Here is a 15,972-nt window from a genome sequence, read left to right as displayed (position 1 = left end):
CCTACACCCGCTAACTGACCACCCTTGAAACTAAAAACCAGCAAGCGCACAAATTTTAAAACCGTACACACACAAAAGCGAGCGCGAGAACTCGCACATAGACTGGCAGGTGGACTCACCGCCTGTCCAGCGCCAGGAGGGTGGCTTCGCCATCCCCGGCCGCGGTGGCACCCACGCCGTCCGCGCCCCCGCATCTCCAGCGGTGTATATCCAGTAGTGTAGTAGTGTTAGTCACTTAGTCGTGTGCGACTCTTTGTGACCCCATGGACTGTAGCCCGCCAGGCTCCTCTGTCCATGGAATTCTCCAGGCAAGAATACTGGAGTGGGTTGCCATTTCCTCCCCCCATCCTGATGGTAGTGGACACTGAAAACACTTAGGCATAAACTGGTGTTGGCTAGCCTAGCTCACCAGTAGAATGAGATCACCTGTGTGTTGGCTTTCAGCACCGCCCTCAGTGTGGCGATCCGCTCCCGTTTGGTGCTCAGTAGGGACTTGAGCTTGAAGATCTCTTCCATTAGGGCTTCCTTGTCTTTAGCGATCACGGGGGCCAGCTCCCGTGCTGCAGCTCTTTGACGAGACAGTTGCAAGGACCGGTCCACGGCTTTCTGCAACTGTTTGATTTGGTCCCGGATTATGGCATTAAGGTTGTAGATATTCACTGGCTCTTTGCGAATGTCACTTGTATCTAATACTGGCGATGACGGTGGGGCAGTAATAACAGAGGGTATAGTGAATATCCAGAGGGTATCGTAAAGCGGGATAATCATACCGTTAATGCTCAGTTTAAGTTCAGTATCGAGTCCGCCCAGGTTAAGTTCAGGATCGTGTCTGCGGTGGTCGCTATAGAATGCACCGATTTAGACAGCGTGGGTCCCCCACGAGCTCTACCCTCTGCAGCCAGAGAAACTGACTTGGGGGCGCGGATACCTTGTGCACTCACGCAGCGGGAACCCCGCCCCGCCCCCGCCTCCGCCCAGCCATCCCCGCTCTGGGTCCCCACACGGCACCAGCCGCTCCGCGTCGCCGGCGCTCAGGGATTGCTCGTTCTGGGAAGGCAGGGGACCGGAAACGGGTGGCCCGGCGCCGGCCGCCCGCCCCCGCCAGGCCGGTCGGTCTACCCGCTTTCTGGCCCTTTAAAGCCGGTCATTTCCGCCGCCGACCTTGGGGGCGGGGAAAGCGACGCGCGCGCCACGCGAGGCCGTCTCCGGAGCCGTAAGTAGAGGCAAGGTCGTGCCGCCGGCCCCAGTGTGTGGCCCGCCGGGCCCCCGGGGTGCTGGCCGCGCCCTCGGCGGGGAGGTTCCGGCGCTCCCGGGGCGGGGTGAGGCCGGGCCGAGCGGGTGGCCCCTGTCCAGGCTCCCGCCTCTACCCCAACGCTTCCCGTAGCCCCGGGGCCCGGGGGAAAGATGTGCGTCCCTGTCCACCGCCCCTGTTTGGGGTTGGGGGGTCGGGCGACTCCGGGGACGGCTCCCAGCCGCGGGGTGGGGGGGGCGACTCCATGCCGGACCCAGGGTCCCGCTCCCCGCGAGTGATTCAGAATCCCCCAGTGTCTTTCACTTTCAGTCTCCAGGAAATGCATCTGCGTAGACCGTGTATATCCAGCTGGTATCATAAAGCAGGATAATCACAACGTTAACCCCAGGTTGAAGTGGTGGTCGCCATTGAACGCACCGAGGGAGAGGGAGCGAGGAGAGACCAATACAAAACAATAGATGCCCCGCCGACCGCGGCGGGTTGCGAGCCGCAGTCCACGCGGGCCCAGGCGGTTTAGAAAGCGCTACTTTCTCTGCGCCCTGAGCTGTCACCTCCACTTCGCTCACTCTTAACGCGCTGCGAATTCACTGAGTGGTTACAGCTGAGTGTATAGGGCAGCCAGCACCTTTGGCATGAATTCAGAACGAAATCTCACTTCCCAGGAGGGCCGTGCAAAAGGAATTAGAGACTTGCCCCCAACTCTTTCTTCTTTTGAACTTGTAACAACTGGCTTTGAGCATTTGGAGCTACTAAAGAGCTTATGCATTTTCTGGCTAGAGCCTCACTCAGGATTCTTTTGCCCCATAGCTTGGAGGGAGCGGAGAACTGGGCGGGAGCGAGATGGCCCTGGTGCCCTATGCGGAGACCGCGGAGATGGGGCTGCAGAGATTCCACAAGCCTCTGGCCACCTTCTTCTTTGCAAACCACACGATCAAGATCCGGCAGGACTGGAAGCAACTGGGAGTCGCAGCGGTGGTTTGGGACGCGGTAAGTGAGCCCCGGAGGCCTCTGAAAACATCAGCAATTGATGATAAGACTGCTCTTATTTTTGAAAAGTAACAGCTTTGTTGGCTTGTAATTCATATACTGTACTTTTCACTCAGTTTTCTTTTTTAAAGTAAATTCACAGAGTGCTGCAAGTACCACTATGCTCAGTTTTAAAACACTGCATCACCACACCCCATCCCCAGAAAACCTCTACCCATTAGAATCATTTTCCTGACCCCTGCCCCACAAAATAGATTGCATTTTAAGGGTGAGTAAAGAAAGCTGAGAGAAATTAAATGACTTGCCACCGGAGCCCTTAGCTGCTTTGGACACTTAGTTTTTCAGTTAAGTTTAACATTGCACAAAGAAAATGTAACTGACAAAGCCCCAAAGGAGGATCATGTGTTTTCTTTAAGTTTTCCATAGTTGTCATGATCAAAAAACGACACTGTAATTGCTTTTTCCTCTCCCCAGCCCTGTTCTTTCAGCTGCTTGTGGCAGACTCTTGCCCTCAGCCTCTAGCCACACCTGGGATTCAGTGGGAACTCAGGATTCAGTGAATGCTGGATAAATGATTGGCATAGAAACAGTTTTACAATCTTAACATTGTATTAGGGGTGTCAGAAACATTCAGGGATTCAAAATATTGATATATCTGTAACCCAGTAGTACTACTTCTAGGAATCTAGTCCAAGGTAACTACAAGAAAAGTTTTCTCAGAAATTGTAATAAATATACAGAATAGTGAAGAATGAGTGAATCTCCTTCAGTCTCACCAAGAAGAGGAATTGCTCGGTATACTAATAGTATGTGGCCATGAAAAATTAAAATGATGTTAAGAGCATACATTGATTTTTAGAGTTGTTTGCAAATGCTAACTCACTTATCAAGTCCAACCTTTCATCTTAAACTTACCCCTTGATGTCCGGTCGCTGTGGGGTGATGAGTGTTAGGGGCTCAGGAAAGCGGGAGAGAGGGATGCAGCTCCGAGAGCCTTAGTAGGGCTCTGCTTGTCCCCTTTGGTTGTGGCCTTGCTGAGTTGAACTCGGTTTAGGAACTGGACATTCCTTAAGCCAAATCACAGAGACTGTTCATGTCAGCTCTGCCAGAATGGGTTTGTAAATCTCGAATGTCAGAGTGCTGTGACACAGAAGTTAACCTTCCCAGATTCAGCAGGACCCGGTCTTGGGTGGACAGAATCACTGACTGCTGCTGTCCCCCTAAGGGCCTCCGGTGGGGCTGAGGGGAAGCTGAGCTGTGGGACTCAGTATCCATGCTTGCTCTAGGTGACCCTGCCAGCAGCAGCTGGGTTCCCGTGGGTGCTGTTAAGCTGGGAGTTGAGCCTTGCGGTGGGGGGGAGGGGGGTGTGTGTGGTAACTTCCTGGAGCACGGAGCCTGCTGGAAATCCTAAAGCACTCGTTGACCTTAACTGTCATACTGTGTTTTGACTCAGGCTGTCGTTCTTGCCACGTATCTGGAGATGGGCACTGTGGAGCTCAGGGGCTGCTCTGCTGTGGAGCTGGGTGCTGGCACAGGGCTGGTGGGCATAGTGGCTGCCCTGCTGGGTGAGTGTGACGCAGGGCTCCCTCCTGTGTGAGTGGAGGGGTCGCCTTTTCATGACACAAACCTGTTGTTAGTTTCCCTCTTACTGGGTTACTGTCCTTCTCCTTGTACTTATTATGCGTCACGGGCCACAACGGCTATGCTCACAACTCCAGGACGGCTTATTCCTTCTCTCTCTTTCTCATCCCGTTATTTATATTCTCACTGGAGACTGCTTTGCCCTGTTCAATTCTGTGATGATCTTAAGGAGACTGTGTTCAAAGAGAATTGTTATTCATGTATGTAGTTTTTTTTTTTTTACAGTTTTAGGTACTGACTTCCTGCAGTGCAGGGGACGCAGGTTTGATCTCTGGGTTGGGAAGTTCCCCTGGAGAAGGAAATGGCAACCCACTCCAGTATTCTTGCTTGGGAAATCCCATAGACAGAGGAGCGCCTGGCGGGCTACAGTCCATGGGGTCTCAAGAGCTAGACATGACTTAGCAACTAAACCACTATCCCTGTCTCTATGTTCAGATTTACCCCAAGGAACTAAGGAAAGCAGAAAATCTTTTACCTTTGTTGCTGAGGAATCTTTGGTGGTTTGTTCCTTTTAGGAAGGGCTGGGCCCCCTGCAGTTTGAACTGACATCTTCTATTAAACAGTACGTAGTTCTGACTTGATGTCAAGGTTTGTGGGTTGTTGTTTTTTTGCATACAGACGTTAATTTAGGCCTAGAGCATTTTTAAGCTTCATTTCCATTTCATAATTCATTGACTCTTTGTTGACCAAGAGTTGACTGTTGACAAAGTTTTTGATTCTTTTCTACAACTTCTGGCTTGTGCAGTTCAAGCTATTCGATAATTGGGTAGACCTGCCTCTAAGATACAATATATACTATTCCTCACTTCAGTATTGTCAACTGGGGCTCTTGTTTCTGCTTCCCTGGGTCTGGAGTGGGGCCCAAGAGCCTGCATTTCTCATGAGCTCCCAAGTGATGACAGTGATGCCCAAACTGCTGGTCCTCAGACCACACTGGGGTGGTCAGGATCTAGAATTCCATCATGTGCGTACAAGTACTTGAGGACTCACTAAAGCCCCACTTTTGTCCTGTTCTTTTTCTGGTAACATATCTTTTTCAGTATTCCTTTCTCTGTTTAGATTTTGCCTTCCGATGGGGAGCATAGGCAGGGGTGGTGGGTGGAAGTATGTACCTAAAAGCTGATTTAGGTCCATCTGTCTGACATCCCAGGTGGCACTAGTGGTAAAGAACCCACCTGCCAATGCAGGAGACATAAGAGAGGTGGGTTTCATCCCTTGGTTGGGAAGATCCCTTGGAGAAGGGAATGGCAACCCACTCCAGTATTCTTGCCTGGAGAATCCCATGGACAGAGAAGCCTTGTGGGCTACAGTTCCATGGGATGGCAAAGAGCTGGACACAACTGAAGCGACTTGGCACACAAGTGTGTCTGATGTCACAGCACTTTCAGTCATCGGGGAGGCCCTCACTTTTACCCCCTTTTGTTCTCCTCACATTAACCTTATATCATCCCTTTATATGTTAGGTATGTTTTAAAATTTTCATTTTGCCAGTGAAGCTGGAAGTTCCGGGAAATTAACCAGCTTTCTGAAGTCCCGATCAGTGTCGAGCTGAGACTCAAACCAGGCTTGTCGGATACAGCAGCCTGAGTTCTTTCTGCAACACTAACCCTTGTCTTGGTGACTTGAGAGGAGTTAACTGGATGGAGAGATGAGGTTTCTTCTGTCTCTTCCTGAGAACGAGGGCCTCCTCACTGCTGTCAAGACAGAGTGTGGTGATGTGCACAGGGTTAGAGGCCCACTAGGAGCTGACCTCTTTTTTTTTCAATTTAATTTTATTGAAGCATAATTGATTCCCAATGTCATGACAACTTCTGCTGCACACCAAAGCGACCCAGACATATATACACATTTTCCATTATGCTCCGTCACAGCATACCGAATACAGTTCCCTGTGCTACACAGTAGGACTTTGCTGCCATCCATCCCACATATAATAGTTTGCACCTGCTGATCCTAAACTCCCAATACTCCCTCCTGCCCACTCCCTCACCACCCCCCAGCCACAAGTAAGCACTCCACTGCCTCTGACTTCTTTTAACTCTTACTAGCTGTGTTACCTTGGGCAAGTTGCTGAGTCTCTAAACCTCAGTTTCCCAATAAAATGGTGATAATGACCGTATTCACTGCCCAGCGAGGATCAAATGAGATCATGCGTAGACATCTGTAGGTCATTGACTGGCACAAAGTAAATGCTCAGCAAGTGTTCATAGCCCCTCTGCATGTTTGTTTCCGATCTGGAAATCTGAATTTGTGGGCTTGGGAAAGCCAGGATAAGGTTCTTCAAAGACCATCCTGGAGCGAGGGACTGGTTAGTTGTTGCCACAAAAGATGGGGCCTCTGGGAGGGACGAGAATACAGAATGGCAGACGGTGTGCCTGTGGTTGCCCTGGAAGTGACTGCTGCCTCGTTTCTCTGCTGCCCCGGTGCTCGGAGTCCCCTCTGCCCCCCAGCTCTGTCACGTCTGACTCTAGGCAGTTGTTCCATGTCTCTGTCTCTCCTGGCAGGCTGAGGCTCCTGAGGAAGGGGACAGTGTCTCATTCTGTGTCCTTGGCGCTAATACAGCAGCTGGCACACAGTAGATGCCCAAATAGCTTTGGAATGAAAGATGAACTAGAAAATCAGGAAAATTACTGTTATAAAAATGATATAACTATTACAAAAATAGCCCTAGAAGCAGTCTAAAAAAAAAAAGAAAAGCCCACCAAAGATTCTGGTTGTTCATGACTTGACAACATAATTACCATTAGCATTTTGGTGTGTTTCCTTCTTTTCCTTTTCTCCACCCATATTTTTTTAAATTTATTTTTAATTGAAGAGTAATTACTTTATAATGTGTTGGTTTCTGGCGTACAGCAATGTGAATCAGCCATAAATATAGATGTGTCCCCTCCTTCTTGAACCTCTCTCCCACTGCCCACTCCATCCCACCCTTCTAGGTTGAAATACAGCACTGGGTTGAGCTCCCTATGTTTTACAGCAGCTTCCCACTGGCTATCTGTTTTACATATGGTAACGTATATGTTTCAGGACTACTCTCCTACTTATCCCACCCTGTCCTTCCCCATCTATGACCACAAGTCTGTTCTGTATGTCTGTGTCTCTATTCCTGCCCTGCAAATAGGTTCATCAGTACCATTTTTCTAGATTCCATTTATTTGTTAATATACGATATTTTTTTTTCCTCTGACTTACTTCCCTCTTGTAACAGGCTCTAGATTCATCTGCCTTACTAGAACTGACTCAGATTCACTCCTTTTTGTGGCTGAGTAATATCCCATTGTATTTTTGTACCACAGCTTCTTTACCCATTTGTCTGTGGACGGATATCTAGGTTGCTTCTATGTCCTAGCTATTGTAAACAGTGCTACTATGAACATTGGGGCACATGTGTCTTTTTCAGTTGTGGTTGCCTCAGGGTATATGCCCAGTAGTGGAATTGCTGGGTCACATAGTAGTTTTATTATTAGTTTTTTAAAGGAATCTCCATCCATATTTTAATCATAGTTATAATTGTGATTGCATACATGTGCCTATGCATTTGGTTATTCCCCCACTTAAGTTACCTTCTCAGTGAGGCCTTCCCTTTCAAACCAACTGTCTTACTTCCTGATGTCTTATATCTCTCTTTCCTGCTTTTTTTTTTTCCTTAGTGTGTACCTCCAACTAACACACTGGATATCCGACTTTTAAAAATGCCCCTTGCTGCCTCTCCCCTCACTTAAATGTAGATTCTGTGACGGCAGGGGTCTTTGTCTCATGGCTGATGGCAGCCACTTGGATATTTATGGAATTGGTGGACGTTTTGGGGAATGGTCAACTGACAATAAGAGTCTACTGAAACTTGTGGCACACTTGGCAGGTCAGAAGTAGCCTCAGAAACCTCTGAGGCAGGCATTCGAGGAGGTCTACATCTAAGAGCTATTAACGTGAACACTGAGGTGACATATGGAAAACCACATCACTCCAGTGCTGACAGCAGAGTGCTCTGTAGACCGTTAGGAAGTCCAGAGGTAAAGTTCTAGGTCAAAGCAGGAAAAGGCTTGTTACTGGGAGAGATGGAAAATATCACTGAATTCTACTCACCAGGCAGCATTCTGTCTAGCAACAGTGATAGGTGCATGCATCTTGTCAACTTGCACATTTTCACAGTATCACACTCAGGATTGAGTCACATGTCCAACTGAATTATATATGCTAATATGTTATGTCAAGATAAGAAACCTTCAGTATAAGTTGTACTGAAATGGTGCTGCCAACAGCTGTTCTGGGATCCTCTGGGGGATTACGCATGAAGATTGCAGACTGAAGGATGCAGATGAGAAATAATTTATGAAAGAGGGAAATGTAGTGTTTATGTTTTAGAATTTACAGGGTTAAAACCAAGCGGGATTATGTGTATGATAGTGTTAATGCAAAGTAGATGAGGTGTTTCAGGGCTGACGTTACGTAGTTGCTTCACCTGAAGGGTAACTACCAGTTCAGACTTCTCTCTGCCATAGTGGTTCAAAAAGTTGAATCTCTTAGTTCATTGTAAACAACCCACAAGAAACAGATTAATACAATACTGCCTCCTTAATTTTACACACTGCTTGTAGAAACTTAGCACATAGAGAACATTATTTCACCTACAGGACTGTAATACAATCTTGTGATTTTTAACTTTACCATTTTTCCATAATTATATATAAATTGCATGATTACATATAGATTGGCTGCTTCCTGACAGCATAAGTAGAGGTAGATTGAAATTTCTTAGTAGCCAGTTAATTTTTTCCATGCTTCTTTTTAAAGCTTTAGCCCCAGAAAGGAGCCTCTCTGTGTTTATAGTATCTTGCTGTCTTCATAATCGTTTGCGCCCAGATTATGCATCTTTGGCTTCCATTTTGCCCTGAAGCCTACTGACTTGAAGATGGTAACCTAATGAATGAAGTATAATGGTAGACATCTATGGAGGGTGGGCCACTTCTGCCTGCAGAATTCAGAAGCATCAGCTAGCTTATCACTTGGGGACTTTGTATTTAATAGGCATAACTTCTGCAAACAGTAAGAAGTCACAGAGGCAGACCGAAGGTTCATGTTTACCCGCAGGCAATAGAGGAGGAGCTTCTGGCCATTGTTCTGATGTATCAGGTGAAATGTGTAGAGACGCTCACCCTGATGTTTAACTTGACCCCTCTACTTATTAATTGTACTGATGTGCGCATTACTTTCTGTCCCACATTCTAGGTGCTCACGTGACTATCACGGATCGAAAAATAGCATTAGAGTTTCTTAAATCAAACGTTCAAGCCAATTTACCACCCCATATCCAGCCCAAAGCTGTTGTTAAGGAGCTGACTTGGGGACAAAATTTGGGGAGTTTTTCACCTGGAGAATTTGACCTGATACTTGGAGCTGATATCGTATATTTAGAAGAAACATTCACAGATCTTCTTCAAACATTGGAGCATCTCTGTAGCAACCACTCTGTGGTTCTTTTAGCTTGCCGAATTCGCTATGAACGGGATTACAACTTCTTAGCAATGCTGGAGAGGCAATTTACTGTGAGTAAGGTTCACTATGATTCTGAAAAAGACGTACATATTTACAAAGCACAGAGGAGATGCCTGAGAGAGGACTTATAATTGGTTCTGATTTATAAGCATGTTGTCACTGAGTGTATCAATTAAGGTCTTACGTGGGGAATATAATCATATGTAATAAAGTAGCCCGCTGTACAAGTTTAACCCAAGGTTCTCAAAAGACAAAGCAAATGTGCAGTTTTAAAACAAAGCAGCACTTTGTCCCATTCTTTAGTTATATTTTACTAACTCGGAAATTCAATTAACATTAAAGGAAAATGTGAGATTATGGTTTGTGTTGTTTCTGTATCCTGTATGCTCCCTCTCAATAAATAATTTCCACCGATGCTGTGATGAAGGGTTGGTATAAAGAACTTGTTGTGGTGAGGCTAGGTCATGCAGCAATTAAAAACGCATTGTAAGACATGTGTTTATCCCAGTTTTCTAATTTTCTGAGTATAAGACAAGTTTAATGTACATTACCTGAGCTGTTAATACTATTGAAATCTTTTGTCTGATATATTTAGGCCTCAAGTACTTTTGGTTACTACAGATTAGGATGTTGAGTTTTCTGAGGTCTCATATGCTTTTTTGGTGTAATTTCAGATTTAGGAATATAAACAAAAGAGTAAATAAAAATAAAATTTTAGTTACTTTTTGGTAAGCTCCTAAAATCTTGGACCTCTGTGTGCTGGGAACAGGTTATCTTCTTCAAATCAAAAGCTGTAGTATCTCCCTTCAGCTTTACCCTTGCTCGAATGTTTTTGTATTTCTCAAATGTTGTTTTGTAGGCTTTCCCTGCCTCCTCATGATGCACAGGATAACAGTAAAAGAAAAAGTTTTAGACCTTATCCCTCCATGGGAGGTTAACTCCCTAAGTCTCAGCTCCTTCCACATTGTACTTGTAATTGTTTATTCAATGTTTGTGTGCCCCAGAAGATTGTACAGTTCTTGGGCCAGGAATGCTTCTGCCTCTTTCATTATGGTCTCCCCAGTATCTAGTATATCATAACCAAATATTTGTTGAATGGAAAAGACACATTACAGTTAGAGGGTATTGATTTTTGGATTGATTGATGCAACATTGTTTTATGATTACCTTGGATAGACTTTATGAAGTCACACACATACCCTGCCCTTTTGTTTTTTTCCCCCACAATGTAAAAGCTTAAACAACAGCTGAAACATTTAGACCACAAGAATATTATAATCTCAGTATGATGTTTCATACTAGAGATAGATTTCTTTGTAAAACATTAGAAACAAGACCTCCTCCCTCTTAACCTTTTAATGACTATTTTGGATGTGTCATATTTTAAACAGAGGGTTAGATAGAGGTTTTACTTTAATAAAGGTGAATTTAAAGTTCTGAGCATTGTGATGTACCAGTTCAACACAATTCTGATAAATGCACATGAAATGGAAATATCCACAGATAACCGAATCCATAAAATGCCAGTACTGTACCTGGAACATCTTTAAGAACAAGTAAAATAAAAGCCCTGTAATATTAACAACACTATAATGAAAGGCCAATCCCATCTAGGTATGTTACTAGAAATGAATATATTAATTGGAGTTCAGCTCCTTTGCTTGAACATCCCTGACTTTGGAGAGAGCTATGAGAGTGTCTGTGGGTGTGGATGGGGTGGGGGGGGGGGCAGTAGAGTGCTTGCATGCACTGCCAAGTGAAGTAAGCTGATTGGGTTCTTTTACATTTCTGTAAAACACTAAGAATCAGAAATGGTGGAAGGTAATTTTTTCCCCTTGTCCTACAAATAGAAGAAAAGGTGAGAAAAATTCACCAGGAATAGCTCAGCTGTCTAAGTGAAAATCAAGTGATTTTTTTTTTTTTTTTTTGGCTTTGGGTTCAAAATGTCACAGGTCCAGTTCCCCAGGGAAATAGACTCAGGGTTGAAGGTTAAGGTTCAGAAAGTTTAAATGAGAATGCTTTTAAGACCAACACCTCTGGGGAGTAAAATTAGCAGGATTGGGGAAGAGGGAGAAATTGGGTTGGGATGCAGGTGGGAAAGCCCTCAGCAGAATTCAGAGCTGGGGTGGCCAGAAAATGGGTGTTGAGGCAAGGGGGTGGGACATAATCCTTGTGTAGTCAGTCATTGGATCCAAGGGGCTTAACCGTGGGGTAGAGACAATTCCTGAGAGACTCAGCTGAGCGCCATCAGCCACTGATGTTACCAGAAGCTGGGAAATGAGTGCTTCAGGGGTGTGTACAGAGGGAGGGGGTGTAAGAATATATCTGGTCCACTATAAATGTCAACAAAGTTGTGACTTTTTTTTATTTCTGAGAAAAGGATTAATTTATCCCATAAATATGCATTTTAAGTGTGCTTATTTTGTCTTCAAAGATGGAAATCTAGTTTCCTCTAGACCTACTGTACTAAGCCTTGATTCTCACATTGCTCAGTTTCTTAACTGTTCTGTGGTTAACAGCCAGTGGGTATCAGTAACTTTTTTTTCCCAGTTAAAATCAAATGCCAAGATGCTGAGTTAAAATATACATGAGATTTTTAGAACTAAAACTCTAAAGTACACTTGTTTCTAAGATCCCTCTTAAGGGTATCTTGCTTTAGTTCATGACAGAACCATCTGAAGCCATGGTTTCCAACAGTTTCTAACAGTACATTTATTCTTCGTACTCAAGGGTCAGAATTATAATTGATCAAAAAACTTTATGTAAATGAACTGAACACTAGATTGAAAACTGAGGGCAGAGTAACATTGTCTGAAACGTTTCATCATCTTTCCAAGTACAGTTTATGCTCCAGCAAGGCAAGGACTGTACCTCATTTTATATTTCAAGTGTTAAGTGTCCTCTTCATAAAAGTTGTTCAATAAATATATACTCATGAAAAATACATATTCCTTTACATATCAGTTACCTTATTAAATTGCCTGTTCTCAGGGATACCAAAATGTAAAGCATATTCTCAGTAACAAAATTGTTATGAACTTACATAAAAGATTCAGTTCCAGCATCATTTCTGTTTAATCTATGCTTTTAGTTTATGGTGGTTGATGGAAGCATTTTCAGTCATTTTTAAAATCAAGAAACAAAAATATCAATTTAAGATACTGTTCTTAAAATTCAAGCACTTTAATTTTTTAAATTTCTTATTTGTTTGACTGCACTATGTAGCTTGTGGGATCTTAGTTCCCTGACCAGGTATTGAACCCACACCTTTGACAATGAATGGGCAGAATCTTAACCACTGGACTTGCCAGGGAATTGAAACAATTTATTAAGATTCTTTTAAAAATCACTTTTAATGCACTACTATTTGTAAGAGTCCCTTGGACTTCAAGGAGATCCAACCAGTCTATCCTAAAGGAAATCAGTCCTGAATATTCATTGGAAGGACTGATGCTGAAGCTGAAACTCCCAATAGTTTGGCCACCTGACGCGAAGAACTGACTCATCTGAAAAGACTCTGATGCTGGGAAAGATTGAAGGCAGGAGGAGAAGGGGATGACAGAGGATGAGATGGTTGGATGGCATCACCAACTCGATGGACATGAGTTTGAGCAAGCTCCAGGAGTTGGTGATGGACAGGGAAGCCTGGCGTGCTGCAGTCCATTGGGTCGCAGAGAGTCAGACATGACTGACTTAACTGAACTGGTACGAGGTCCTAGATATAGTTGGTGAAATAGACATGTGATTTAGTGTGAGAAAAAGTCATGTTTCGGCTCCCACAACCTCTGCTGAGACAGAAGCAGCATTTTCAAGTGCTTTACAAGAATGAGGTGAGACGCTATAGTGAGTATATTTCTGTGTCGTTGGAAACTGGAGACTTGGGTTCTCTCACCACTGACGTGAGCTGCCAGGAAAAGTAGGGCAGTCCTCAGGGCTCTTTTTGTCACTTCAAAAATCGAGGACTTGTTAGCTCAGAAGTTTCTGCTTTAAAATCACATTATGCTTTTCTTCCTACAACCAGAGAAGGGTTAAAATTTAACACTAAAAAAGATGGCATCGCTGAATGCTTCCTAGCTGAGGACAACTGTTGCTCAGGAAGATTAGAAGGGAAAACAGTATAACAGAAATGAGAAGAGGAAGGACTACTAACCTTAGGCTAGTCTGCTACTTCAAATTTTTCTTTGAATATTTATGAAAAGAGAGACTGCAGTTTGACATAAAAAATTCTAATGAATATGACATTTTAAAAACTTAGCAGTTTCTTAATACTGCTTAGCAAACAAACTCCAAATATGAAGAAAACTATACTTAATAAGTTTCCACTTTTTGGTATCTATCCTGGAGATACACTAACTTGTACATACATCTATACTAACTTGTGTATATCTTAACAGTCAGCAGTTTCAAACAAACTACATGGTCCAAAAAGAGAGTACTAGTTAAATAAACTGTGCTGTATCTATACAATGGGATACTTCACACCTGTTAAGACTGAGGTAGATAGACATATAGTTAAATACAACTATTGCCAAGACACATTCAGAGGAATAGAGCACCATTTATATACAAAAGGGACAAGGAGAGAAAAGACATTTACATTTGTGTGTACATTTAGTGACTGTCACTAAAAGGATATACAAACTCACCCATTTGTACTGTTTTTTTCCAAATATACATATTACTTTAAAAAACTAAGTTAAAAAATTAGAATGAGGACATTATCAAGAAAATGAGAAGAAAACTTATAGGATAGAAAATATTTGCAAAATCCTATTATTTGATACAGTATCCAGAATATATAAAGAACTCAAAACTCAAGAAAAAAAAAAAATCTGAGCAATGAAGTTGGACACTTCCCTAAAAAAGATATACAAATGCCCAACACACACATGAAAAGATGTTCAGCATCATTAATCATTAAGGAATTACAAGTCAAAACCCCATAAGATACCACTTCCCCATCCATGAGAATGGCTTTACTATTTTTTTTTCCAAAAAGTAAACAAGTGTTGGCCAGGATGTAGAGAAACTGGAACACTTCTGCATCACTGGTGGGAACGGAAAATGGTGCAGCCACTGAGGCAGTTCCTCAAAATTTAACTCATAGAATTATCATATGACCCAGCAATTCCACTCCTAGATGTATATACCCCCCAAAAGTTGAAAACAGGCACTCAAACACAAAACTTGCACATAGGATTATTTACAATGGCTCCAAAGTGGAAACAAAAAAGGTACAACAGATGAACAAACTGTGGCATATACATACATTGGAATATTACTTGGCCATAAAAAGAAATGAAGTACTGATAAATGCTACAATGTGGAGGAACCTCAAAAACAGTATGCTAACTGAAAGAGGCCAGACACAAAATGTCACATATTGTATGATAATGTGAAATATCCAGAACAGGTAAATCTACAGAAAGATTGGTGGTTGCCAAGGGCTGAAGGGAGGGGAAAATTGAGTGACTCTTTATAGGTGGTGGTAATACATTATGAATGCACACATCAAAATGATGTTTTGTTATGAATTTGCACCTCAAACAAGAACAAAAATCACATTCAAACTCAAATTACCTTCTCTCTTCACTCATTAGGCCCTCACTAGCATTCTAAGCCCTAGTATGGTCAATGTGCTTAAGTTGTAGACAAATTAAAATGAAGGGGAAGGACAACCCTGATTAAGGCAGCTTAGTGGATAATGGTATCACCTTCAAGATGGAGAAGAACCAGCTTAAGGGAAAATAGATTTAGAGGAGAAATTAAAAGTTCAGTTTGGACCTCTGTTTTGCAGTCGGAGTACAGATGACAAATGTGAGTCTAGAGTTCAGGACTCAAATTGTGTAAATATGTTAGAATTGTTTCCTTGGCTGTGTGTCGTAGTTTCTTGAAGACAGGAACTTTTCAGTGCCCTGACTTGTGTTCTCAACAAGTATGTGTTTGTGAAATGAGCAAGTGACAGCAAAGTTGTGGATGGAGAGGACAGGCACTCTTTGCTTTTACTGGAGGTCCAGGCACCTAAACGCAGCTTACAAGGAGGGTTACCATAGTTCCCAATTTGCTCAGCATAGTCCTGGTTTACACCTCACCCTTTCCCTCTCAAAAATGTCGGTCTGTACAATACATTACGTGGTCACTCTTTGTAGAAGAAAAAAGGAATAAAATTCATGTATTTCTTTCAATACAATGGCAGATATAACAGGCTTAAACAACATGGCAATTTTTAAAAGTCCTTTAGACTGCAACTGCTAATTTTCAGAAACTGAATCAATAGTACAGGACAGAAAATCTTTTATTCTTGTGCTTTAAGCAGAGCAGATTAACCACATCTCTTTCCCTTTCCTTCCATTTTATGTGATCACAGAACTTTAGAATTACAAGGAGACCCAAGAAGTCATCTATTCTTACCCTTCCAATGCAAACATGCATTTTGTGACATTAAACACAGCTGGCCATATGTCTCCCATTGGTTTTCTCAACAGGGCAGTAACATCTCTAAATCCTCAAAAAGGCACTGTTGATTCATCTTACTGAAAAAAAGAAATCTTGTGCTAAAAACCAGGAATACAGTAAAATTAAGTAAAGATATGTTAGTT

General features: G+C 43.2%; 2 protein-coding genes across 9 annotated transcripts in view; one reads left to right on the top strand and one right to left on the bottom strand.

The window, feature by feature from the left end:
• LOC145541502 (protein bicaudal D homolog 1-like) overlaps window positions 1–1,170 on the bottom strand; it is a 43,275-nt gene extending 42,105 nt beyond the window's left edge. Inside the window, exon 1 of one of the 2 annotated variants that reach the window (XM_081578167.1) lies at window positions 427–1,170. In XM_081578167.1, coding sequence (XP_081434293.1) covers window positions 427–768 — 342 coding nt within the window. In that variant the 5' untranslated portion in view covers window positions 769–1,170. The remainder of the gene's footprint in view (window positions 1–426) is intronic. The other variant, XM_081578165.1, reaches the window with a different exon arrangement.
• METTL21A (methyltransferase 21A, HSPA lysine) lies at window positions 1,165–10,810 on the top strand. 7 transcript variants are annotated; one of them, XM_081578160.1, is made up of 4 exons: window positions 1,165–1,213; window positions 2,060–2,239; window positions 3,693–3,804; window positions 9,107–10,810. In XM_081578160.1, the coding sequence occupies exons 2-4, from the start codon at window positions 2,093–2,095 to the stop codon at window positions 9,502–9,504; spliced, it is 657 nt and encodes a 218-aa protein (XP_081434286.1). In that variant the 5' UTR covers window positions 1,165–1,213; window positions 2,060–2,092; the 3' UTR covers window positions 9,505–10,810. The 7 variants fall into 7 exon arrangements, with proteins under 7 accessions (XP_081434286.1, XP_081434285.1, XP_081434288.1 ...); XM_081578159.1 differs by having other exon boundaries at window positions 1,165–1,223; XM_081578162.1 differs by having other exon boundaries at window positions 1,202–1,228.
• The last annotated feature ends 5,162 nt before the right edge of the window (window positions 10,811–15,972 follow it).

This window comes from Giraffa tippelskirchi, chromosome 3 (assembly GCF_054371585.1).
Source record: "Giraffa tippelskirchi isolate mGirTip1 chromosome 3, T2T-mGirTip1v1.2.pri, whole genome shotgun sequence".
NCBI classification, from domain to species: domain Eukaryota; kingdom Metazoa; phylum Chordata; class Mammalia; order Artiodactyla; family Giraffidae; genus Giraffa; species Giraffa tippelskirchi.
This window is presented reverse-complemented; position numbering and strand designations above follow the sequence as displayed.

Coding starts and splice junctions, on each gene's coding strand:
- METTL21A (XM_081578158.1), top strand. CDS start 1,885: ATGAATTCAGAACGAAATCTCACTTCCCAGGAGGGCCGTGCAAAAGGA. Junction 2,240..9,106: donor CAGCGGTGGTTTGGGACGCG/GTAAGTGAGCCC, acceptor CCCACATTCTAG/GTGCTCACGTGACTATCACG.